Raw genomic sequence first — 25,243 nt, forward strand, 5'->3', positions numbered from 1 at the left:
CTGGAAGGTGAAAGAGGGAATGGCACAGGGAATGGTGTGTGAGATTCCCCATCTCCAGCCCCGTGTGATAGGCACAGAAACCACCACAGCACTCATCCTCCTGCAGGCCAGGAGCTGGCAGTGCCTGTGGTGCTCCTCAGAGCTGGATGCAGCCAGACAAGCCATCTGCTCCCTGCCTCCTCACAGCACACTGCTTTCCCCTGGGACTGTCGTGCTCCTCTGGAGCCAGGACAGCTACAGACAGGAGATAGAGCCCAGGAAAAAAAATTTCCATGAGTTAAAGGAGCATTTGGATAACACTCTCAGGCTTATGTTGGGGCTGTCCTCTGCAGGGCCAGGGCTTGATCTTTGTGGGTCCCTTCCCAGGGATATTTTCTGATTCTGTGGTTCTATGACACGCTATGAAAAATTCACAATTCTGCCTATTTGGAAAGAGTGCCCTTTTGTTCTGATCAGGTCTCATTCCTGCCCCCTGGCACAGGGGCTGCTGTTCCTCAGCTCTATTTCCTCCCTCTGGCTGCAGCCTGTTCTGCCAAGTGCCCTGACCCTCTACCTGCCCTGGCCTTGCCCACGCCTTCCTGGCTCCTCTGCCCTTCCCTGGCAGCCCCTTGGCCCCGGGGTGGGATGGGATCCCCTGACAGCCCTGACCCAGCAGAGGGTTTCTACAAGTGCTTTCTTCTGTCTCAGCCATTCCAGGGGAATAAAGCATCAGTGCCCTGCTCAGCCCCTTCCTGCCCCACGCTGGAGGACCCCTGACACGGGGCAGAGCCAGGGCAGGTACAGGACAAGGTGCAGGAGCAGCAGCCAGAGTGTCATCAGAGCTTTGCTTGCCAAGGGTCACTGCTCTCACTGCACAGACCCAGCTTCTAGAGACCTTCTGGTGCAGGAATGGGCTTAATCTCACCCTGGCAAACTGGCCTTGGCTGAGACTTTATTACTGAACTACTGTGGAGATCTGGGGTAGGGCCTACACATGGGGGATGATCTAAGATGACTGATCTATTTTCAAACGTGGAGAGGTGGGAGTAGAAACACATTCTGCTCTTGCTCATTGCAGTAATATGGGATTGAAGCAGTGCTGGTGCCTCCAGATATGGTGTGATGCAAATAAGCTCTCATTGCTTTGATCTCTTTATCTTTCCTTTCTCCTTCTCTTTATGGAGACTACCTTCAGTGTAGTTTTCAACCTGCAGGCTTTTAGGAAGAATTTCAGCTGGTTCTGTGGCTCCAGGTACCATTCTATCCTCAGCCCCAGCTTTGCCCCAGGCAATTCAAGCATTTTGTGGTGACCTTGGAGATCTCAAGATAAAGAGGAAAAGAGATAGTGAGAACCTTTGTGAATCACTCTGGTATAATCTGAAGTATTTCTGAAACCATCATTTATTGCCTTTGGGCTTCTTTTCTGGTGGTGTAACTGTGCATTTTTACTGGATGCTAACGAGAGTGGCCAGGAGAGAGGCACAGACAGTGCTCAGCACCCAGAGGTTTCAGGGTGTTTCATGCCTGAAAGACAAGAACAGGTCTAGTGCTGGGCCCTTCCAGGATAAGGATGGGGATTTTGGTCTGGTTTGTTCAGTTCCCCTAGAAATCAGACTGCTGGACTGGGAGACCTTGATGCTGTAACAGTGCAACTAATTAATCAAAAGGATACCAGGTCATTAGCTTCTCCTCACAATCACAAACATTTCTGCTCACCTGCCTGAGTGGAAGGAAGGAGTTTTGCTTGGTCCAGGAAGCCCCATGTTCAGCACCAGAAGTGAGAGGAGCCAGGCTGAGCCTGGGCTGGGAAGAGAGCACATTAATATCCTGAAAAATATGGACATATTCATATAGCAGAGCAATTTAGAATCTGAGAAGACAGTCACCATCTGGGCTTCTTAGCCTCCTGTGGGCTCAAACCAGGATCTCAGCCAAATTTGTCCTTTGGAGTGACTTTGCCTCCTTACAAACAGGGAGCAAGGGGTCCACTTCCCAAAATACTGAAAGTCTTGTCCAGTGACTGGGGCCATGTCTGTCATCATTTCCAGCTGTAGCCACACACACTGGATTTCACTGAGGTACCAGGAAGCCCATGGAGTACCCACTGTGAGCTCTCTGAAGGTCCAGGAACAACAACCTGAGCTTGCAGAAACCTTGCAGGATAAAATTCTTGAAGGCAGCTGCAAGAGCAGGAGGACACAGGCTTCTCGGTCTGCTGAGTGGCAGAGGAACCCAATGGAGAGCACCTCAGGGGGCTGGAGCTGAGGACCAGACTTTGTGCCCCTTTGGAGCAGACAGAGGTGATTGGGGAAGGTCTTCTCCCAGCCACAGGTGGGAGCTGCTCTTTCTGTGGGACATCTGTCCTGTGATGAGAAGGGAGCGCCTCTCTGCCAGCTGTGTGCAGTTTTCTACAGCCAGATGCACATCTGGCTCTGAGATCTTTCTAACTGGCCTCAGCCCAACCCTACCCCAGCAGTTTCCCCTTCAAACCCTCCTGGTCCTGTTGGGTTACTCAAGGGGGAACTCAACCTCTGTTGTTTTAGGTCTGTTGGCTTCTGCTTGCATTAATCCCCATTGCAGCACATCTCTGGGGAAATACTTTGCTTTGTGCCTGGGAAGACACACATCAGGAGCTTTGGGGCTCATGGGCAGGGCTCATTTTCCCCCCAGTTTTGTGGGCAGCTTCTGGATGCCTTGAGTTTGTGAGAGAGGCATCAGTCCTGCTGTCTGTCCCTGGAGGAACATCCTGGGGATGTTGCTTAGGCCTGTCTCAGACAAGGGTTGCAGGATGTCCTTTGTGCAGCCCCCTCACAGCAGCATAAAATCCTGTCCCTTTGGCCCAGAGCATGCACAAAGTCCACACAGCCCTGCAGGTGCCTTCTCTGCCTTCTCCCAGTGGGGCTGCACACTCCCGCAGTGACAGCCACGGCTCCGTGGCTCAGAGCACACCACCACAGCCTGCCTGGCAGGGATGTCAAGGATAAAAAAAACCCTTTGATCTTTAAAGCTCATCTCATCCCTGAGCTAAATCTCTGTGGTCACCATCTCACAGAGCGGGTGGAGAGCGTGGCAGGCAGCCCCAGCAGGGAACCCGGAGCAGCATGTGTGTGTCACCTCATTTTTTGGTAAGGAAGATCAGCTAATCAGTGAATAATCAAAGGTTGTTCATGAAAGAAGGTGACATCAAAGCAAATAATTTAAGGAACCCCTCGAGGGCCAGAGGAGTTGTAAGGTCTGAGGCTGAATCACATGAGCTCAGTTTCCATGAACTGTGTCTCAGTTTTCCTGCAGGTACAAGTTCGAAATGCTTACAATAAATGTTTAGAATTAGTTGGGGAAGGGGGGAAAGTTAAATCACACTAATTATAGCCATGATGGCTTTGGTGCAGTGCCATTTGAAAGCATAGTTATTTTCTACACCTAATGCAAGAGGCATTAAAAGGAATTGCTTCTTGGGTAAGCAGGGTGATACGAGAGCAGAGTTTCAGTTTGGGGAGTAGTAGAGTACTTCACTCTACTGGCAGCATTCCAGACCACAGCCATGAAGGATGATTTGACAGCAAAAGAATTCCTGCTTTTATTTTATTTTGTAGAGAGGGTAGACAGGCCAGTCACTGGGGCAGGAGGAACAGGGGAGCTCTGGGACAGGAGAGGGATGGCTTGGCCCAGAGCAGCACTGCTGGGTGGTATCGTGGACTCAAAGGCAAGAATCTGGACAGTTCCTCTGCAGGTCCTACACTGCAAGGCTGGGTGAAGCTTCAGCACCCCACTTCTTCTTCTACCTTCCTAATTTCCTTAAGGGACTTTGGGATTTGAATCAGATTCTTTGTGCACTTCTGTACTGCCTGCTCTGGTACAGACCTCACCTTTGGAGGCGTCATTTTTGGCTCTCACTTTTGGAATGGTTTCTCCAGAGCAAATGACAACAGCCATACACAGACACGAGTGGCCCAGCACTTGTGTGGCCTCCCTGGGTGCTCAGCCATTTAGAAGAGAGCCCTAGCTTGGAAAATCAAAGTCACTGACACAGCTGAGAAAGGTCAGAGGAGCTCCCAACCCATTCAGTCCACGGATCCCTATTTCTTTTGCTAGATGTTGCAGAAAAAAATAATCCAACAAGGTTCAAACACCGTGGGTTCCTTTTAAATTAACTAAATGCGGCTGACTGAAGTAACCACCCCCAAACACTGAAGAGATAAACAGCTTCTCTGATTGCTCTGACAGGAAGCATTTCCACCCTTGCATGTGTTGGGGATGTACATAACATAAGAAACCTTACTAAGAGGAAAAGCACGAGCTTGGGAAAACACAGCAACAAGTCAACAACATCTTTAAATGAGTAATAAGTCAAATATTTACTCCCACAACACTTCAGGCAAGAATCCTGTGCCTCAGCTTTCACACAAGCATGGACAGCCTGTGGAGAAACATCTCGTTCTCTTGTGGCTAGAAAAATCACCGGGTCCAGGGCTGTGCTTGGGAAGTTTATTTCCAGCCTTTGGAGGAATTTGTTCTTCCTTCACACCATTTGTCCTTGCTGGCCAGGTTGGGTGTGATGTCCCCTGCTCTGGAGGAGCTCGTGGGGGTCCCTGCAGGATGTCACACTATAATGACAAATCTGAGTCCCTGGAGCCTTTGCCTAGCTGTTCATTAGCTGGCAAACCACTGCCAGGATTTGCACTTTTGGGGTGCCTTTTTCAGGGTTGTCAGTGTAGATGTATTACACTTGAGTCCTGCAGGACTGCAAACCACCAGAGTGTTCAAACAGCCAAAATATCGGTGACTTTTACATAAAATTACTCAAAATATTGTCTATGTAACAGCCTTGAAAATACAGATTGGGCTTTTCTGCACTACCCAAAAAGATGATGGGAGAGAGCCCCTTGTGTCAGACCTGCCCGTGGCCAGGAGCCCCAGGGCTGCAGGAGGGTGGGAAGGAGGGAAGAGGAGCTGTGAAAGAAAAGCCACAAGCTGTGGAGCTGTGAGGCTGCCAGAGTGATGGGATAATGGTATCTCTCCTCTGCCTTTTGGAAGATTTGTTCAGAAATCAGAGTATTTTGTTCCTTTTAGTAATGGATCAGGGCAGGAAGAAAGAAGTGTCCAAGGCCAGGCTGGACAGAGCTTGGAGCAACCTGGGCTAGTGGAAGGTGTCCCAGCCATGGCAGAGGGTGGGAGGAGATGAGATTTGAGGTCCCTTCTAACCCAAACCATTGAGTGATTCTACAAGATATTTGCCCTCCCATCTCCTCAGCCCTGCTGCTGTCTGGGCCTGGGGCTGGGTCCCTGCAGCCACCACCCACCCAGATGTCCCAACTGTCCCCATCACACCTGGGGAACACCTGGGCACACAAAAGGCGCTTCCATGGCTCTTGGAAAGTGGCTCCTGCAGCAAGCAAGGGGTATTCTCTACACTGCCAACAGAAGGCAACTTAAGGAATATGCTTCACAGTTTTCAAGGAGATCGTGGATGTTTCAGATCTGTGTTTTCTTTCACACTCTTTCATTTTACATTGTTTTTCGTTATTTTCACATTGTTCCACAACATGTCAAAACATCAGACAGATTCATTACAACACAAGCAGGAGACACTTTGATGTAGGAAAAAAGATGTTTTAATGGGTGCTAAGTAGCAACTGCCCTTGGGGGTTTAAAAATAAAAATAGAAGCAGCACAAAATAATATTTTAACCCTTGTATCCCGGGATCACCAAAATATAGAATGCAGCATTGCACACAGAACAGTGCAGGCATTAATTTTCTTTTTGCACTCATTCTGAAAACAAAATTTTGAATCCTCATAGATTTTTGGAGAGGTTTCTATTACTTCTTTGGAGAGGAGAAAGTTATAAAGAAAAAAGTCAACTTCTCCAGGAGTATTTTCAAAAGGGCTCACGGAAGTGTGTGGTTTTGTCACGAGACACCTCTCCAGAGAATACACACAGACAGCTTCCAACCTTCCTGATGTGTCACCTGCCTCCACCAATGCCAAACAGAGCTGGTTAGAACATGGTGGTTTGGGGTTTTTTGTGGAAAATGGTCAAAATGTAGAAACCAATGCCCCCCCTAGGTGTTCTGCTCTTTGCCAGCAAAACTCAGGCTTTTTTTTTTTTTTTTTCCTGAGGAATACAAAGGGATCTCAGTAAATTTTTCAATTAACTCGTTTTTCAATGAAGCAATTTCCTATCCAGAGCCCAAACCCAGCTGAGGTGCTCCAGATCATTTGATATGTGACCTGTAGGATCTCAGGTGCTCTGAGCAGATGGAACAACTCAGAGAGGTCCCTCTTGTATTGCTGGGGTCTCCTGAGGGTCATTTCTCCTTCATACTTCTGTCCTTGTCCCTGGCAGCAGCCTCCTTCCAGTGCCAAGACATTCCCAGTGACACTGGGAGGACAGGGAACGTCCTTCCTTAGGCTCACAAGTCTGTGAGGTTTGCAGAAAGGAAGAGCCAATAAACTGCCCTTATTTTGTTGTTGTTTCTCCTCATTTTCCTATCACACCCATCAGTCTCTGCTGTTTAGTCCAAGCTCTCAGGAGCTGAGCTGTGCCTTGTCTGTGCACAGTGACAAAGAGCAGCTCCTTCTGCCTCACAGGGAACTCTCCTGTACCCAGATGACACTGCCCAGGTTTGCTTTGCTCAGTGAGGGATATGCCCCAACTATTCCCATTGGTTTTAACCACACCAGCTTTTAATTCAGTCTCATCTCACCTCTTAGCTTTAAAGGTCCATGCTCCCTTGCTCACGTGGACACAGCCTGGTCTAGGCTGGGGTAAGCAGCGTGGGTTTCTCCCTGTGCAGCTGCTCATGAGGGCAGGGTTACAGCTATCAGGTGTCAGACCCCAAGAACAGCCTTGGAGCCTGGAAATATCCCTGTTTTTATCAAATACCAGCTTGTGGATTGAATCACTGGGGACAGACTGAGCTGCTCCCATGCCCTGAGACCAGGAGAGCTCTGCACAGGCAGCTCACAGTGACTCTGTGAAGTGCAAAGGGCTTCAGACTCACCCTGACCTCTGGGTACCAACACAGCCTCCTCCAGAGGCTCTGTTGGAGCCTGGGCAGAGATGACCTTTAGCTGCGGATGGCAGAGTGGGACAAGCACCATCAGCCAGGTTCCTTCCACCTGCTAACCTCAGTCTGTCACCCACAGAGCCAACCTCTGCCCCTCAGCGTGGTTCTCCTGTTAGTACAGCACAGAGAAAGCCAGTCCAGTGGGATGTACTCCTTCTCTCGTGGGCTGTCTCCTCAAAAGCAGCTGTCTGTCCACACACTGGAAGAGCTCCCTGTGGGGGCTGCCATGACCATGGTGACAGAGAGATGCTCTTGGGCCCAAGGACAGACTGTCCTATTCCAGTGTCACGGGACTTCCTGTCCACTCTCCAAACCTTGTGAGACAGCAATAGTGCTTGTGCTGTTGGGAAATGTCCTAGCTTGCTCCATAACTTGGAGAAGCCCAGACACACCACGCTGAAGGAGCCAGCTCTCTCTGGCTGCTCCTCTCCATCCCTCTGCAGGCAGAGCCGGGGCTGTGATCAGACATTGATGGTGAAATGCTCTTTGCAGAGACTTCTCACCCTTTCACTTAGCAGAGAGGGGACACAGAGCCTGGCACTGACGTTTACTCCATGCAAACCACTGCATGACTGATCAGAAACCTCTGTCTTTCTTTCCTGCCAGAGACCTGAGCATGAACAACATCAGCCAGCTGCAGCCCAGTGCGCTCCGGCACCTGCGCTTCCTGGAGGAGCTGTGAGTACGGGGCAGGGAACGGTCGGGGTGCTGGGGGGACACTTCACAGGCTCCTGCAGCTCTGCCCACAGCCTCCAGTGCTGCTCCTGCAGCTGCAAGCTGAGAGGGAAGCAGACTGCGTGCTGGGACAGTGTTTATTCACTGCTCCAGCTTAGGGGTTTCACTGAGGTCATCACCTCCAGGCTGAGGTGATGCATGTGCCAAAAGCCAAAATAAAAGAGGACCTAATCTCCCATTCAAAAATCAACACTGCACCCTGGAGCAGAGCCAGCAAACAGAGAGCTTCACTTAACCCTACAGCAGAGAGGGTCCCCCTCACAGCCTCCTGGAGCCCAGAGACACATTAACCGCCGGCACTTTGGATGGAACCCACCCTGGAAAACTGATGTCCAGAAAGTTTTCCCCAGAGGCTGAGGTGTCCCACCACGCACCAGTGTGCACTCAGGTCTAAGCAGACACACTCAGACACAGCAGCAATCTCAGTCCTGGGGTTCAGCATGTGGCGGTGTGTCAGTGGAGGAGTGGCCCCACTTCTGAAAGTGTGAAGATTAACCAGCAGCACAAGAAACCACTGGAATCCTTTGTGAGCCCCAAAAATGGGAGCCCAGGGGGCAGAATGTTGAGGTTGACCGTTTCTGCATGAGTAAATTGCACCTGTATGGTCTTACTCCACTTGACCATGAGAAACACCTCCAGGTGTTATTCTCATGCTGTTGGTACTTTCAACACAACAGCTTCTGTTGGAAAACACAATTTCTTCAAAACACTGTTATTGCATTCATGAAATACTAATATTAACGCTGCATTTGATGTGTGTTGTAAACTTACTGTGTATATAACAGTTACTGCAACTTAATCTTCCTAAATGAAACACTTTCACTTCTCTGAATCAGATCTTGCCGCCGCCACAAGGCACAGCACTGGCATTTCATAAATGGTATTTTCCAAAATGTCACAATTACAGACATTTCCCTAACACCCTCTGAGGGTGCTGAGGCCCTGGCACAGGGTTCCCAGAGCAGCTGTGGCTGCCCCATCCCTGGAAGTGTCCAAGGCCAGGTTGGACAGGGCTTGGAGTAACCTGGGATAGTGGAAGGTGTCTGCCCATGGCAGGGGGTGGAATGAGATGAACTTTAAGATCCCTCCAAATCCAAATCATTGCAGGATTCTGGGATTTTATATTATAGGATTTATTATATCAAATGATCTTGTAACTGACCATCATCTGTCTGTGTTTTAAATTCATTAGAGTTGTAAGGACCCCAGCCACCCAAGCCCCCCACTCCAGCAGTAATTTACATGGAGGCTGACAAGGAGGCATTTCTGATCCTGTTTTTGCTTTTTGATCTGGTTTTTGATCTGTTTGGAGCCAGAGCTGCCCACAGAAAGCGGGCTCTTCACCACTTTGCTTCCATCTTGCAGCCCCTCTCTTTTCATTTTATCAACACCCATGTTGAAGTGTGGACACTCAGCACCTTCACTGGGGGTGCTGAGGCTGTTCACACACACAGACCAGACTCTGCTGGGTACAATTAGCAGTTGTCTTGCTGCAAGCAACCGTGTCCGGATTACATCATGTACAAACAGAGCAGTCTCGACCAGCAATGAATAAATATTCATAGGTTCCAAAAGAGCCAGCTTCCCACAGCCAAAAATAATTATGAATGAAACAGGCAAAGGGGAAAAATTTAAAGAGGAAAATCTGAAAAAAAATAACTGGAAGTTGTTAGATAAGATTTTGCTAGAGGTTCAGTGTGTCACAAGTCCCCCTTTCGAAAGACCTAAAATCACATTTAGGGAAAGAAATGCAAACTGCAGCATCATATATCTATGCAGAGCAAAGTGCCTGCTTGGATTTGATAGCAGTAAGATAGTAATCCTATTTATGGAAATCAAGTAGTTTATATGAAATCAAGGAAGGAAGGATTTTATATATTATGGCAAATTAAAAGTGATCAGTTCAATAACAACAACAACAGCTAGACAGGGACAGTGTGTACAGCATTCGTAGGGCTGTCACTGACCAATAATGCAACTTGCCTGGCATTTTCCCTGCTCTTTTCATTTGTATCTTCACCAAATTTTCATCCCACAACATTACATCAGTACCATGACATTCAGCCTGGGATCACCCTCTGTGCCAGGACACGCATAAGAGTCAAGCAAACAAATCCTGCTTGTTTAGACATCCTCAAGGGAAGTTTGTTCAGGTTTCACAGCTCAGATCTCTGCTGATTTCATCTACCTGGGACACATTCCCAGTGTCTGCCAGGGTGACACGAGCCCAAGCCCTTTGTCTTCATCCCCGTGGCAGAGCTGCCCAGGCTGGGACATGCCAAGTGAGTGAAGTGCAGAAACCCCTGCAGAGCAGTGAGGGACAGTCCAGGTACCCCAAATCCAGGTATCCCAGTGTTATGTCACCTGGGGAGGAGGAAGACCTGCCTGCCTGCCCTCCTGCCTGTCCCTCTCCAGCCAGGGAAGTACTGACAACAAAGGACTCTGCTGCAGCTCACCCTTGCTGCAAGTGCCTGTCTTCAGTAGGATGGAAAGCCTTCAGCAGGTTCCCCATCCCCAGGGATTCTGGATGGCATTATGGCCTCAGTCTGCCTTCTACACAGAGTCACAAAGTCACAGAATAGTCTGAGTTGGAAGGGACCGACAAAGATCATCAAGTCCAACTCCCAGCCCTGGACAGCACCAGCCCCAAGAGTCACACCTTGGTCCCAAGCACGTTGTCCAAATGCTTTTTGAACTCTCTCAGGCTTGGGGCCATGGCCAGTTCCATCCCCTGCCACAATATCAGGCCAATCCCTTGGGTCCTGTCACTGGTCACAGAGATCAGTGCCTGCCACTCATCTCCCTCTCCAAGGGCTGAACAGAACAAGTGCCCTCAACTGCTCCTCACACAGCTTCCCCTCAAGGCCCTTCTCCATCTTCACTGCCCTCCTTTGGATGCTCTCTAATAGTTTCATATCTACAGTCTTACATTCCCTAGTACATGCTGGATAAACCAGGTGAGCAACAGGCTGGAGCAACCGAAGACAAAATCTACGAAATGCAGCTCAAGGTGAACCAAAACTGATGTTCTGGGGCTTTGGTCAACCCCAAAAATTTCTTTTAACTTGAGAGATAAAATAGTTTCATCTTCAGGTTACTTCTTAATATTTAGTCTTTTACTTTGAGTAAATCTCTGAAAGAAAATGGTATTTCAAATTATATTTGCTTAATTGCCAAAGATGCCTTAGGTGCTTGAGCCTTATGAAAAAAAACAGAGGTTCCTCAGCAAAAACTTTGCCAATTTAAACACAGATTTTTCAAATCTTCTTTTCAAGATTCTATGAAATTATCAAATGTTCAGAAACATCCGAGGAACTCTTGAGATCACTTGTCCTTGATCCATAACCTTTATTTTCTTCAGCAGTCAGAGAAAGCCCAGGTTCCTCTGGCTCCTCACAGTTCTCCCCTCCTGCTCTCATCCATGATTCTCTGATTCTATCTTCTCTCTCATTAGATTTACCCCAGTAGCCCAGGGTCTCGTGGAGGAGAGCTGGTGTTTCACACATTTCACTATTCCTCCTCTCTGTGTTTCTCTATTTTAGCATCACCCCAGGCTCCTCACCAAAGTGAAGTTTCACAGAAGGCAGAGATCAGCTGGATTCATGGCTGAGCCTGTGCACGGAGCTGGGATTCAGCCAAGGAAAAGGAATAACGGGAAAGGGGAATATAGCTGCAAAAATGGGTGGATGAAGCACAGTTGTCCTAGGGACGACAAGCACAAATGTGCCTGGTTCCACTGCTGTGGAGCCCTGCAAATCCAGATTGCTGGGCCCACTTGAACCCTGAGTACATCAATGCTCTGCACACACCCACACTGGGCGGAGGCCTGTGAGGAAAATGCAGGAGCAGGGTGGCACCTGAGGGTGCTGAGGGCAGCAGAGCAATCACCCAAGGCACCCATGACCCCCAGCCAGGTTGTGTCCCACAGGGCATCTCTGCACACCAAACAGTCCCCGTGGGATCAGGGGAATGCTGTGCCTAGGGCACAGATGAGGGCTTAGGGACTGCTCCAGCTCACTCCCGCTGTGGTCTGGGTGAAGGTATTTTCACTGCCCTTTCCCCATCTGTCCAGCGAGGAGCAGGCCCTCAGGTGTGCCCTGCTGGCCTCTGTTCTCACTGAGAGCTGCTCAGGATGGTGCTGTGAGTGCAATCAGTTCTCCTGCTCAGGGGATGGCCAGAGAGCAGATTGTCCAGGCTCAGCTGCCCTCAAAGAGGCCATGGCAAAGTCCCTCAGTGGCCGTGCCCCCTCTAGCCCCCAGCCTCCTCTCCAGGGACAGGGGAGGCTCTGTGAGCAGGCACAGCCCAGGCACCCACCAGACCTCATCTCCAGCAAAAACCTGCAGAGATAGAGGTGTTCAGAGCTGGGCCTCACACAGGCAGGGAGCAGCCCAAGGTTTAGTGCGTCTCCTCTTTGTTTCTTTCCTTTTCTTCCTTCTTCTTTTCTTTCTCTCTTTTTTTGGCAGCAGGAAGATTGTTTAAAGTTGCTAATAAATTCCAGTTAATGAAGCCTGAAAAGCCAGAGCTGGGAGCCAAGAGAAACAAGAGCAATCAGTACAGAAGGAATAGAAAGAGATCTTGAAAGCCAGCCTGGGAATAATAACATGTTGAAATGTGTTCGCCGGCAAGGGCTTTGTTACCGCGCTTTGAATCCAAGCACGAGCGCTCGGTGCCAAGAAGAGAAACTGCAGCCAAAGGCAGGTGTTCATTGCCATTCACCTCCTGCTCCGGGGCACAGCGGCAAGATCAGACCCCTTCCCAGCCACTGGCTCTTTCACCTGCCTCTTGTGGGGCCCCAAGGGCAGAGGGACTCACCGTCACGGGGAGTGCCGTGGGGGCAGAGCGCAGGCTCAGCACTCCTCTGCCAGCCTGGGGACCCAGGAACTGCACTAAAGCACAGTGAAATACAGTGCAGGCATGTGTGCTGGGAATGTGAGTGCAGCAGCGCTCTTCCCCTCCCTTGCACCTGTGAGAACCCCCTTCCCACTCCTCTTCCCATGGGGGTCCAGAGGCCTCCGCTGTCATCTCAGCTTATGGGGCTCCAGCGCTGTTCTGGGGGGCCCTTGGCTGCTGTTAGAGCATCCCCTCCCCATCAGCAGCTCCCAGGTATCTGGAACATCCACTCTGCGAGGGTCATCCAGCACAGTCTCTCTCCAAGGCAATGTCACTCTTGCAGTGGTGCTGGCCGTGGGACATGACTCCAGGAGCCACAGCTCTTCCCTGGAAGGGGGGCTGGCATTTCTGGGCAGTGCTCACGGGTGCTGGCACTGTGGTGAGAAGCTGTTCCTGGAGCAGAGCAGTAACATGTCTGAAGTGGGAGACAACAGCTTTGGTCCGTTTCCAGGACACATCAGGCTGGAGAGGCTTCTTATGGAGACATAAACACCTGTAGGTCCATGACCTTGCTTTGCCATGCTGACATCTGGAGGTAGAACCACTGAGTACTCCCTTGGTAGTCACCTCGCCTGGCACAGCCCTCCATTTCCAGGTGGCAGAGCTAAAGAGCTGCAGCTCTGAGTTCTTGGCCTCTGTGGTTCCCTCAGCATTCTGCACAGCTCCTGTGCAGAGAAGGCACCAGGGTACAACTCACTGGCAACAAAGAGACCAGCTCTGCTTCGCCCACGACTTTCTGTCCCCCTGGCTGGTGTCAGTCCTTGGCAGAGGATGGTGCTGCTCATCAGTTCAGTGGGTGAGAAAAAGCACAGAGAGAGTTAAAGGATAATTCCTCTGATGAGGCCTTCCAAAGGTCATCCCTGTGCACAGTGTGAGGACTGGCCTTAGCACTGGCTAAGGTGCAGCTGAGGACAGGAGAGAAGGGCTTCTAAAGGGTTGTCTATCATGAACATTGACCAGTGAGGCCAAGATATTGCAGCTGCCCAAATTAATTTCAAAATGGTTTGAAAATTTAGAGATTTCCGTCTATTTCTACTCCATTTAGACCAGGGAGAATGTTCAGCAACTGAAAAATCCTTGCTAGTTGGGATAACTGGTCCCAGTTTTCCTGAAAACTGCTTTCCATATGACTGACTCTGTTCTGGGGTACCCCAAATGGGCCACCAAAAGTAGAGTCAAAAGTCAAAACTGCTCTGAAGGTTTGGAAGGAACTGAAAACCCATGCAGTTTATGATCTAGAGAGATGAAGTGAAGGTGTTCAGTGTCCTGTTCATTAAGGAGTTGTGTCTTACTAATAATACTTGGCAAGTGAAGCCAAACTGGCTTGCATATGAACATTTGTGTGGGTTGAAAACTGGCTTGAGGACCATAAACAAAAGAACAAATGCGATCAATCTATCGAGTTGGAACAGGCTTTCGAGGGGGGTACAGCGAGCACAACTAGAAACAGGCACAGTCTTCTCCTCAGGGATGCAGTGAGACAGCAAAGACCACATTAGAGGCATCTTCAGGAGATACCAAACTGGGACCAGCTGCAGATTCCTGTGTGAGAAGGAAGAGTCCAGGCCTGGCCCTTTTCTCAAATGCACCATGTTTTCACTTGCTGACTTAATTGGCTTCATTCCTGCTTTGCACCGGCACAAGAACAAACTCAGGCATGACACGGGGCCTGTGGTCCCCTGTGTGCCCCGGGGAAGGCCCAGGCTTGGCGTGATGACACTGTTTAGGCAGGAGCATGGAGTGTCTGGGCACACTGCCTCGAGAGCGTGAGTGCTTGAGAAACCAACCCGAGCAGGAGATCAAAGGGGCGGCCGACACACTCAATAAAAGTTTGGCAAGGGGAGAATTTCACTGGGATATGGACACACATGTTTGTCCTGTCCTGCCAATGGGCAACATTCCTGCCTCCTAATGTGAGTGATAAGAGCATCACCGAGCTGCCTGAGCACCTGACATGAGCGATCTTGCCCAGCACAGCCTTCGGGCGTGCCATGGAAGTTGTAGCATGACCAAGAAGCCCAAGATACAGGAGGGTTGAGCCTGTGGTAACTGAACAGCAGCAACCATATGGTGGTAAACCATGAGTTTGTTCCAACTTGGAGTGTATTGGGAATGCAGATCAAAGCCTGGAGGAATGTTCCCAGAAATCACGGGAGTGGTGGAAGGGGGGGAGGGGGCAGAATCTAAAATCCACCATGAGCTTTCTGAAGCAAGCCAGCCATATCCAGCTGCCACCCTCCCCTTCTACCTGCCCCTTCTCTCCTTCTTCTATCAGTCACTTTAAATCCAGAGCTTTCTCTTTCTCCCAGCCCTATGTCACGGTGTAAACTTCAGGACAGCAGGACAGACCACTGAATCAAGTCTATCCTAAAAAAGCTCTGAGCAGGAGTAGAGCTGAACTCATGTGCTGTGGACCAGAAATTCAGCCCTGCAAGAATAGCTCCCCTTCCCCGTGCTCAGGGCAAAGGCAGTGCCTCCCTGTCCTTCTTGATGGGGTTATTCGCTCGAGTCTCCTCCACAGAAGGAGTAAATTAAGAGCTGTCTCAGGGGATGTCACACTGGCAGCACCACTTCAAATGTTATTGTTCCATTTTAAATGGAAAGGAAGGAACCATTTCACTGCATTTCCTGTGGGATCCGAATTCTGCAGATATATTCAATGGGTGCCTGTCTGCCAAGCAGGGGAATTTCTGGAAAGTTTGAGTGAGAGAGACAGAGGGGACCAAGCACTTGGAAGTCTACCAAGTGACCATGGATGGAGGAAGGGGTCACACTTCACAGGATGACTTCTATGTCTTGGGTCTCTTACATGAACTGGCACAGGAATTAACAGTATATAAGCAAAAGATGGTCAGGAAGATGCTCCAAGAACTGGATCCCCTCTGCTCTGGAGCCAGGCTGGAAGAGCTGAGAGTGCTCACCTGGAGAAGAGAAGGCTCCAGGGAGACCTTAGACCCCCCTTCCTGTGCCTAAAGGGGCTCCAAGGGAGATGGGGTGGGACTTTGGGCAGGAGTTTGGAGGTACAGGACAAGGAGGAATGGCTTCCCACTGCCAGAGGGCAGCGTTAGATGGGACATTGGGAAGGAATTGTTCCCTGTGAGGGTGGTGAGCCCCTGGCACAGGGTGCCCAGAGAAGCTGTGGCTGCCCCATCCCTGGATGTGTTCAAGGCCAGGCTGGACAGGGCTTGGAGCAACCTGGTTTAGTGGAATTTCTCCCTGTCCACGGCAATGGCTGGAACCAGATGAGCTTTAAGGTCCCTTCCAACTTTAACTGTTCTGTGCTTCGATGACACGTTTCCAGTGGTCACCCTTCCTGCTTGACAGGGCACCCCAAAATGCTCCCCATTCCTGTTCTGTTCTTGGACAGGGGGGACAGCCTGGAACATCTGGCTACACTCCCAGCATCCTGCAGCACCTGTCCTGGGAGGTCTAGCAAACCTCCAAACCCCACACCTCCAGGCCCTGTGTGCATGTCCCAGCCACACGCCCCTCTAGGAAAGGGAAAACTCAGCACACAGACATGTCCCACCTCCCTGTCCCTGCATGGAAGTGAGCAGAGGCCATCCTGGACCCCGGTGACACTGTCAATTGCCTTGGGAGATGAGTTCAGAGAAGTGGTTGTGGTTGGTGCCTCCTCTGTGCCTGCTCCTGGCCTGGCATGGCCCTTTAACCCTGGGGAGAGGAGCTGGGCTGCCTCGGTGGCAGGGAGAAGGTAAAGGTATGGAGAGAAGAGCCAGAGGTGAGCCAGGGACAAGGCACAGTCTCAGTGCAGAATGGCCAAGGACAGAAACATTTGCAGCAACACCGAGGCGTGGGGCTGCTTCAGACCTCTAAATTCACCTGAGACAGGACCCAGTGAAACCAGGGCATCGAGCACAGAGTTATTTTCCCCATCATGTTCTGTGTTACCCACAGTGCTGATATGCCACAAGCTGCCTCTGTGTGTGTCCCACCACCGTCCTGAGGCCAGCAGCCCCAGCTTGGGCTCCATTTCAGCTTCACATTCCTCTCCTGCTCATCCTGGAGGTCCCAGATCCACGCAGGGACCTGGCAAACACTCAAACACACCCAGGGAAGTGAACAGAGAGGCACGGAGCTGCCAGGACAGGAGCCGAGAGGCACATTTAGCCCGGAGTAGGTGTGAGCTGCCAGCAGTGGAGGCTGCGGCAGCTCGGAGCTCGGGGAGATGAGGACAGGAGGGATGCAGGGAGCTGAGGACAGGAGGGATGCGGGGAGCTGAGGACGGGAGGGATGCGGGGAGCTGAGGACGGGAGGGATGCGGGGAGCTGAGGACGGGAGGGATGCGGGGAGCAGGCTGAGGATGCCGTGCAGGAGGAACACCTCCCCTCCAGGCAGGCACTCCAGCCTCCCGGACAACACTCTCTCCCAGGTGGAAATCGGCAATCAAAAGGAGCAATTACCCCAAATCACAGCCCCCAAGTGACAAATCGTCCAGCCTGCCAGGCAGATCATGTGCTGCGGGAGGCAGGTTCCAACCTGCTCGCACACATTAAAGAGACGACCCTGTGCTGTTTATGCTGTCAGAGGCCTAATTATGGGAGCAATTTTCTCCGGATTCCCGAGGGGAGAGACGGAGAGCTCCCGGGCAGCCCCGCACGGCTGCCCTGCCGCAGGCTGCCCGGAGCACCGCGGTCCCCCCGGGGAGCTCTGCAGAGCCCTGCCCGCAGCAGCTCTGCTCCCGGCCACCGCTGCACTGCTCAGCTCCTCATCTGTGTCCTCCCGGACAACATGCCTGAAAGCCCAATCTCCGGCAAAGTTTAATAAATACCTTTGCCAGATCTATGTCCAACCTCTTGGAGCTCGTTTGGACTTTCTGTGAGAGCGAAGATGAGCCTGGTCACAAATGATGTTCACTCTGTTTTGGAGATGCAATATTCCACTCCGAGTCAAGTAGAGTTTCTTGCCCGAATTGAGTAGCAATTTAGGGTCTTTATCAGGTTGCTGAACCTGTCTTTTATGATTTCTGGCTGATGGGTGCTGGGACTTCATCCATGTTTGTCCTCGTGTGTGAAACAGAAGGAGAAAGGTCACCTCTTCTCTAGGTCAAGCCTAGATTCAGGAGTCCTGGACTTTACTCCTGGCTCCACCACATGCCCTCACCATAGTCCTGATGATTACAGCGATGCACTTACTAATGTCATGAAAAATGCAAATACCTTTTAACTCCTCAGCCTGCTCTGGGCCTTGTTAAAATTTGAGTTCTAAGATCAGGTGATGCTGTTCAGTGGCAAATCCCACGGGTTTCCTTCAATAAATTCTTCCAGTAAGTTCTGGACCTTCTCCCCTACTCTTTGCTCTTTGTCCCAGATATGTCCCATTTTTCATGGTGATGCTGCTCTTTGCTTTGTCTTCTCTCCCATCCCTTTACCCTCATTCGTCACCCAGGATTTAGGCACAGTCCTCTCAGGGCCATACATGAGCAGAAACAGCTCTCCCCTGCTCTGCTGTCTGTGCCAAGGCCTGGCATAGAGCAGGGTCTGTAGGCTGGTACAGCACTACCTGTGCTGTAATTTCTGTGGACTAGAGACCTCTCTGTCTATCCAGGAAATGGCTTTGAGCTGTGAGCTGTCTCTGGATGCTGAAAATGCTGGATTCAGGTCTGGCAGGAGTTGTGATTTTCTTTTTGTTCCTCAGGCTGAGCGAGGGGATGATGTGGAGAGGCTGCCCGAGCTCAGGATTGTGGCTCAGCTTGCAGGTGCTGCAGCCTGCTCTGGAGGGGACAGTGGCAGGATGGGCGGGATGCTAAGCCTCTGCAGACAAGGGACTGTCATCACAAGGATGTTGACACATGACTGGCTCTTCTTTTCCCTGCAGACGCCTCTCTGGAAACCAGATCTCCAGGATCCCAGGGGAAGCTTTCTCTGGCCTCTACAGCCTGAAGATTCTGTAAGTCACTTGCTGCTCTCTGCAGAGCAATCCCTGTCCCTGCCTCTCCCCAGCCCCTGGCACTGGCCATGAGCAGGGACTCACAGCCAGCCCAAGGGGATGCAAAGCTACAGGGAGGTGTGGGGTCAGATGTTAAACCCACACTGGCAAACACACCCTATGCTGCCTGGGGGGCTGTGTCCCACCCCACAGACTGTGAGCCGGTCCCCCCAGGGCACCGTGTGACAAGGTGCCCCAGGAGAATCTGCAGAGATTCACATTTTGCGTAAAACTCACGGAACCCCCCTAAAGTGGTGTCCCCCAGATGTGGAGTCCAGACCCCAAACAGGCCCCCATCTGCTCCACTGCCGTGTTGGAGCTGGCTTGGAGCAACTCACAGGTACTGCATTCTGGCAGATGCTGGGGAAAGGGCCTCTGCTCTGTCCAGCTCAGTTGTCCTCACCACAAAGCTCTTCACGGCCCAGAAGGCCTCTGCAAGGCTCTGGAGTGACCTGGGCAGGCTGGGATCCTTGGGCAGTGTGACCTCAGGGACCCCAGCCTGCCCCAGGGGCAGGGGAGGCAGCTGGGAGCAGGAGCACTGCAGCCATCAGGCCGTGCCTGGGATCTGCTAACTCTGACGAAAAAAGGCACTGCAGGCAGGACACCCACCCCTGCTGGCCACAGGGGAAGGTCTAAGAGACAAAAGCTCCTCTGGAAACTTTGGAAGCCACACTCAGCTGAGCTGGCTCTGCTGTGGCACCTACACTCACACCTTCCTACGGGCCACAGGGTCTCACTGCTCATGGAGTCACCTGCTTTTTGTACCGTGTGACAGTGCTCAGGGTCTGTCAGGATGTTGGGGTGGGAGTCCCTTTCTCCCTAAGGAACCATCTTCAAAATCTTCTGCAATAAACATTTCATCCCCAAGGGGATGTTTTGAACTCAGCCACAATGTGAAATTGTTGTAGCTGGTCCAGTTTATGCAGAGAGAGCAGGTATGGACCTGCTCCCAGGATTAGAGAGTATAAGGCTGTTTACTACGTCTTCTGAAGATGTAAAGTATGAATCCTGCCCTAAATCTCAGGGCTTAGAGATTTATCCATCCCCTGCATTAGGCAACAAATCAAAGGAACTGAGGAAAAACCACAGCTCTCCCACCCAATTTCAACAAGAGGAGCCTTCTACTCTGGGGACGCGGGAGGTTTTAAAGGTGCTTTTGATCAATTCTGTTTGTGTCAGGCCCAGGTAAGGACTAATGCAGTGTTCCTGGAGCAATGTCTCCCTCCCAGAGCCCAGGAGGAAGGGGAGGGTGTGCTCTGCCCTGTTGGCTCAGGGCACAGGCTCCTCGACAAGGCCACAGGCAGCACCAGCAGGGACACACTCACTAGTGACCCCAGAGCAAGGAAAGGTTTGAAGGATCAGGGCATTTCCATCTGGGAAATGGTTTCACTGGGAAGTTTGCTCCAGGCTGTCTTGTGAGAGCCAGAGCTGTGGTGTCCTCATGTGGCAGGACGAGCTGCTTTGCTCTCAGGCAGGCTGTGCCCAGTGACACAGGGTGGCATGTGGGGTGCCATGTCCCCCTGGCTGCAGCCCTGCCTGAAACTAAACCATGTGCCTGCTTAGGGACATGGCTTAATGGTGGAGCTGGCAGTGTTAGACTAATGATGGGACTCAGTGATCTCAGGGGCTTGTCCAATCTTAATGATCCTGTTGTTCTCTGGCACTTGCCCTGACCCCAACCCTTTCCCACGGGAGTGTGTGGAGCAGTAGCCCAACCACAAGGTCAGGGGAGGAGGGTGGATGCTCACAGTCCATCCACGCCCTGCCATGGACCTCTGATTTAACAAAGTTCCTGCTTCCTAAAAGCAAGGGTGACCCCATGTCACTGGGAGCATTTCACTTTCCACAGACCCTGCTGGTTTTGCTGGCCTGTCTGCAGTGGTATGTTGTGCTGCCATGTGCTCTCACTACAGGACAGGCTCTGACTACTTTCTGCAGTGTTTCTGTGGGCTCCACTGGAGCGAGGTCTCTGGGGGAATGCAGTGGCAGATCCTGCACCCTCCAGGAAAAGCAGTCATTGACCCTCACCTATTCCTCTGCCACTGTAAGAATGAGGGCAGTGGTGAGGGACATGATGGAGATAGACTGGTCCCTGGGAATTGCTGGAACAGGTCTAGAGATGCTGCCAAGACAGATCTTAGGAGCACTGAGCTTAATCACATTGGAAGGGCTCTAGCCAAGGGTGGGGACTCTCACTCATTTCTCTACTAAGAAAAGACTGAGGAAAACCACAAAGTACTGAAGGAGGCAGGTGAAGGCCACCATGTGTTTCCTTCAAGCTGTGATTTAAGTCCCTCAGATCACTGCAGCAGTGACCTGGTTGGGGCTGGTGGCTCTGCAACAGCTCACCAGGATTTGTTCCACCTCTCCAGGAATCAGAGGGAACAAGTGTATTCCCTCAGAGTCTGGTTGTGGCTAGGGGTGGAGAGCAGAGCCTGGAGAGAGACCATGGGGCTGGATCACCCTGCTCCTTGTGCCCTGGGAGTGACCAAAAACCCTCACCCTCTTCCAAGCCACATCTCAGTTCCCTCCTCCCTTTGCTGCCCTTCTCTGTACCCCATCTGAGCCTGCTGAGGGCCAGACCCCACTGCCGAGCTGGCTCTACTAAGATCTCCCTGTATCCCAGCACTCTGAGACTGCAATATGAATTTCAGCCTAAACGACTGGGAGGAATTTGGGGCTGGGAAAGTGCAGTGGTTTATAGGTTTATAGGATGGACACTGTGGGTACTAGAGAGATAAGGGTGCAAAGAGCTGTACATTGGTGTAAAGTGGTGTGCCTGGTGCAGGACACAGAAGTGTGCCAGGGAACTGGGGAGCACCAGACTGGCCCCAGTCATGTCCATGTCCTGTGGGCTGCTGAGCACCTGGACTGGGAGGGGACAGCATTTCCTGGGACATGAGATGCTCACTGCACTGCTCCCCATCCAGACCAAATCCTTGCTCCCTTAGGGCCACTGTAACCATTCCTGCAATCGTGTGCTTTTCTTTGCACTTTAATCTCCACCAAAAACACACAGATATTCCTCTGTCCAGAAGGTGTCTGGAGGGAGGAATCTAAGACCACATGAGACAAAAAACATCAGAGAAATGCTGGGATATCAGGTATTAAAAGGCAGGAGCATGGAGGAAAGTCTTGTCTCCTCACTTTAGGCAGAGGCAAAGCACTGAGTTTATACTTAACCATTCTGGCTCTGCTGAAAATGAGGACTCAGAGAGGGCAAGTCACCTCTCAGGCTTTACACTGAACTTCACTGGGGGTGCTGGCCAGCAAAGGGCTGCTGCTGGCTTGGGACCACCTGCAATGACCTGTGATGCTTCTGTTCCTCTTGATGCTGGGCAAGCTTTGGCCAGCCCACACTGTCCCACTGGGACCTGCCCTGCAGGACACGGGGCAGCAGCAGAGCAGCCAAAGGACAACAGGCAGAAGGAGGAGGAAATGCCAAAGCCTCACCTGAGGGGAACCTAGAATAGAAATTGCAGGAGTAGCAGAAGAGTGGGACTGATGTGGGTCCCCTGCCCACGTCCTCCTCCCGCAGCTCCTGGGCACGGCTGGGCCCTGGCAGCACAGGGGCCCAGGGCCCGGGGCTCACAGGGGCTCTCCAAGCCTCGGGCACTGTGACAAGCACAGCTGCCTGTCCCCTCAGCCCCTCTCTTGTACCCCACTCACACCACCCTGCCACCCTCACTGCCCTCGTCCCCTCCCTGGGGGATCTTCTCCCCTCCTGCTCACGGCTCAAGTGTGGGGACACCGAGCACCAGGAGCTGCCTCACTCTGCACCCAGAGCCCCTGGCCGTGGGGGACACGCTGAGAGGCTGCTGGCACCCCTCTGACATCAGTGTCCCCCACACAGGACCTGTGCCTGCTGGGAATGTGCCCTGCAGGTCCATCATCCTGCACTGTGCCTCTCCTGCCACGCTGGGCAAGGGGCAGGAAAGCCTCAGTGATGGATCCCCTGGGTGTTCCCTGCAGCCCACTGGGATGGAAAACCTCATCCAGGTGGGCAAGTGTCCCACAGGGACCAGCACAGCCTCTGGGGCTCCTGGTCCTGCCTGTGGATTTGTTTCTGCAGCCAAGGTGTCCTGGCGAGATAAAACCCTGGCTCCTGCAGCCCCCTGAGAAGGATTGGGGCTCTGGTGATGAACAGTGAGTCAGCTGAGGTCACTTAACCTGGAGGAGAGGGGAATGAGGATGGACAGAAACCTTCAAGGACAGGCTGCTGCTGCAATAAATAAGGAAATACATGTTCTCCACAGAAGTAGACAAGGAATAGTCGATTTTGGTGTTGATAGCAGCAGGGCTATTGAGGATGTTGTGTTTACGGATCTGGATGCTGTGTCACAGGTCAGGTAAGGTTTTACAGGTGACAGGTATGGCTGCAGTTGGGAATGGCTGGCCCAAGCAGGACCAGCTGAAAACTGGGGGGATTCAGGAGCTCACTCACAGCAAGGTCAAAGATCGTACCTCTGGTGACAGGGGTGTCCCCTGAGGAGACAGGCTGATATCTGGGCATGGAAACAATTTTCCTAGTTAAATTTTAGCGTGCTAGAGCCCAAGGGCTTATTGCAATCATGTGCAGGTCCACAAGTAAACTCTCACATGCTTCTTGGGCTGTCAGGGGGCCTGGTGCTTTCCCAGTCTTTCCAGAGAATTAGTTTATGTTTAAAAAAGGATGGGAAACACCCTGGGAATTCCTCCACAAACCTGCCTGTGCAGATGGTCCTCTCCCTGCCCTCGGAGTGAATCCCAGAGGTACTGGAACCTGGACCAGATTCTTGGCTCTGCCTCCTCTGGCTGCTTCCCTGCACAAAAACCACCTGGAAAGTGGCCATGAAGATAGGCCTGTGAAGAAACCATGCAGGGGTACACCCAGGGAAGCAGGTGTGTGGAGACTTGGAGAAGAGCAGGGAAAGAGCCAAGCTGCCCCACGATAACAAAACATCATGCCACAAACATGCTGGGATATTCCTGCTGAGATCTTCGTGCATGGAGCCTGGAGCCAGCCAAGGGCAAGGTGAGAGGTGGCAGCCTCAGACAAGGGCAGACTGACAGGGTGGATGCTCAGCAGCAGTAGCTGGTGCTCAGAGGTGCTCTCCACTGGCAGGTCCATCCCTTTGCAGAGACTTTGGGAGTGCATCTCTCCCAGGGGGCTGCTCTGCAGCACGGTGCACCCACATCCTCTCCACAGGTGCTGATGCTCCTCAGTGCAAGCTTCAGTGCCAGGATCATTGGAAGCCACTCCACAGGCAGTTTTTGCAAGCTCCTTCCCTTGCAAACTTAGCTTTTTTTTGGTCCATGCTCTCCCAGCCTTGGAGCTTTCCAGGGTGGTAGAATATGCTGCTTAATGAGAGTATCTGGAAAACTGGAAATGTTTCCAACCTTCCAGACCTCCTCATGAGCTGCCTGGATGCCTCTCACTTACAAATATCTTGGCTGGAGCTCAATCAGCCAGAAAGCTTCCATCCCAGCTGGCCATGGGCTGACTTGTGCTGCTGCCACAGCTTCCCAGACATCCCACCCTTGCCCAGGAATCTTTCACCAAACGCTGCCCTGCACAGCCAGGATTGCCCCTGCTCTGACTCCTGGCTGAACATGCTGCAGCAATGGCAGTGCCTACTAGCCAAGAAGGAATCCCACACCAAATTCCACCAGCAAAGGCCCCAAGTGTAACCACAACCTCACCCAAAAAATGGCTGGGTGCATCCTCTTGGCTGCAGACCCCATACCCACAGAAGGCCCACCCTGCCACTCCATTCCTCAGCAAGCCCCAACCAGCCTGTGGGAGTGTGCAGACCCAGTGCTGCCCAACCTGCCTGCACAGCCTGGGGTGTGAGCACTGCCCAGAACTGCCCTGCACTGCCCTGCACTGCCCAGCACTGCCCAGCACTGCCCAGCACTGCCCAGGGTGTGAGCACTGCCCAACACTACCCTACACTGCCCTGCACTGCCCAGCACTGCCCTACACTGCCCAGCACTGCCCAGCCCTGCCCTGCACTCCCCAGCACTGCCCTACACTGCCCAGCACTGCCCTGCACTCCCCAGCACTGCCCAGCCCTGCCCTGCACTCCCCAGCACTGCCCTACACTGCCCAGCACTGCCCAGCACTGCCCTGCACTGCCCAGCACTGCCCTACACTGCCCAGCACTGCCCAGCACTGCCCTGCACAGGCACATTCACTCTGCACTGCCTGAAGCCTCTCCCAGCACACACTGCCCCAGCGCTGCCTGTGGTTCATCTCCACCAAGAGGTGGGCTGGACAGAGCCTGACAAGAGTGGCCTTGTTCAACACATGCCACATCTCCTGGATGGGCCCTACCCAATGGCCACCTCACCAGTCCCTCCTCTGCTCCTCCTGAGCAGTGACCACAGAACCTCCTGTGGCCCAGGACAGGTGCTGACTCGCCTGCTGTGTGAACACACATCAAAAAACATCACCAGGAAAGTCACATTGCCCCAGGGTGGCTGGTGTGGAGGTGGCCTGGGACACCAGAAATCCCTAGACAGACCTTACCTCTTGGGCAGCCCTGAGCCTGTGCAGAACAGCAATGGCTTTGAGACAAAGGGAATGGTGTGGCACATCCAAGAGACGCTCCCATTGGGAGGGAAGGGGAACGTGCAGAGGT

General features: G+C 52.1%; 1 protein-coding gene across 1 annotated transcript in view; it reads left to right on the forward strand.

Moving 5' to 3' along the window:
• LGR6 (leucine rich repeat containing G protein-coupled receptor 6) overlaps positions 1-25,243 on the forward strand; it is a 145,589-nt gene that overhangs the window by 44,286 nt on the left and 76,060 nt on the right. Inside the window, exons 2-3 of the mRNA XM_066335919.1 lie at positions 7,656-7,727; positions 18,510-18,581. Of these exons, the coding sequence (XP_066192016.1) occupies positions 7,656-7,727; positions 18,510-18,581 (144 nt within the window). The remainder of the gene's footprint in view (positions 1-7,655; positions 7,728-18,509; positions 18,582-25,243) is intronic.

This window comes from Sylvia atricapilla, chromosome 25, assembly GCF_009819655.1.
Source record: "Sylvia atricapilla isolate bSylAtr1 chromosome 25, bSylAtr1.pri, whole genome shotgun sequence".
Lineage (NCBI taxonomy): Eukaryota > Metazoa > Chordata > Aves > Passeriformes > Sylviidae > Sylvia > Sylvia atricapilla.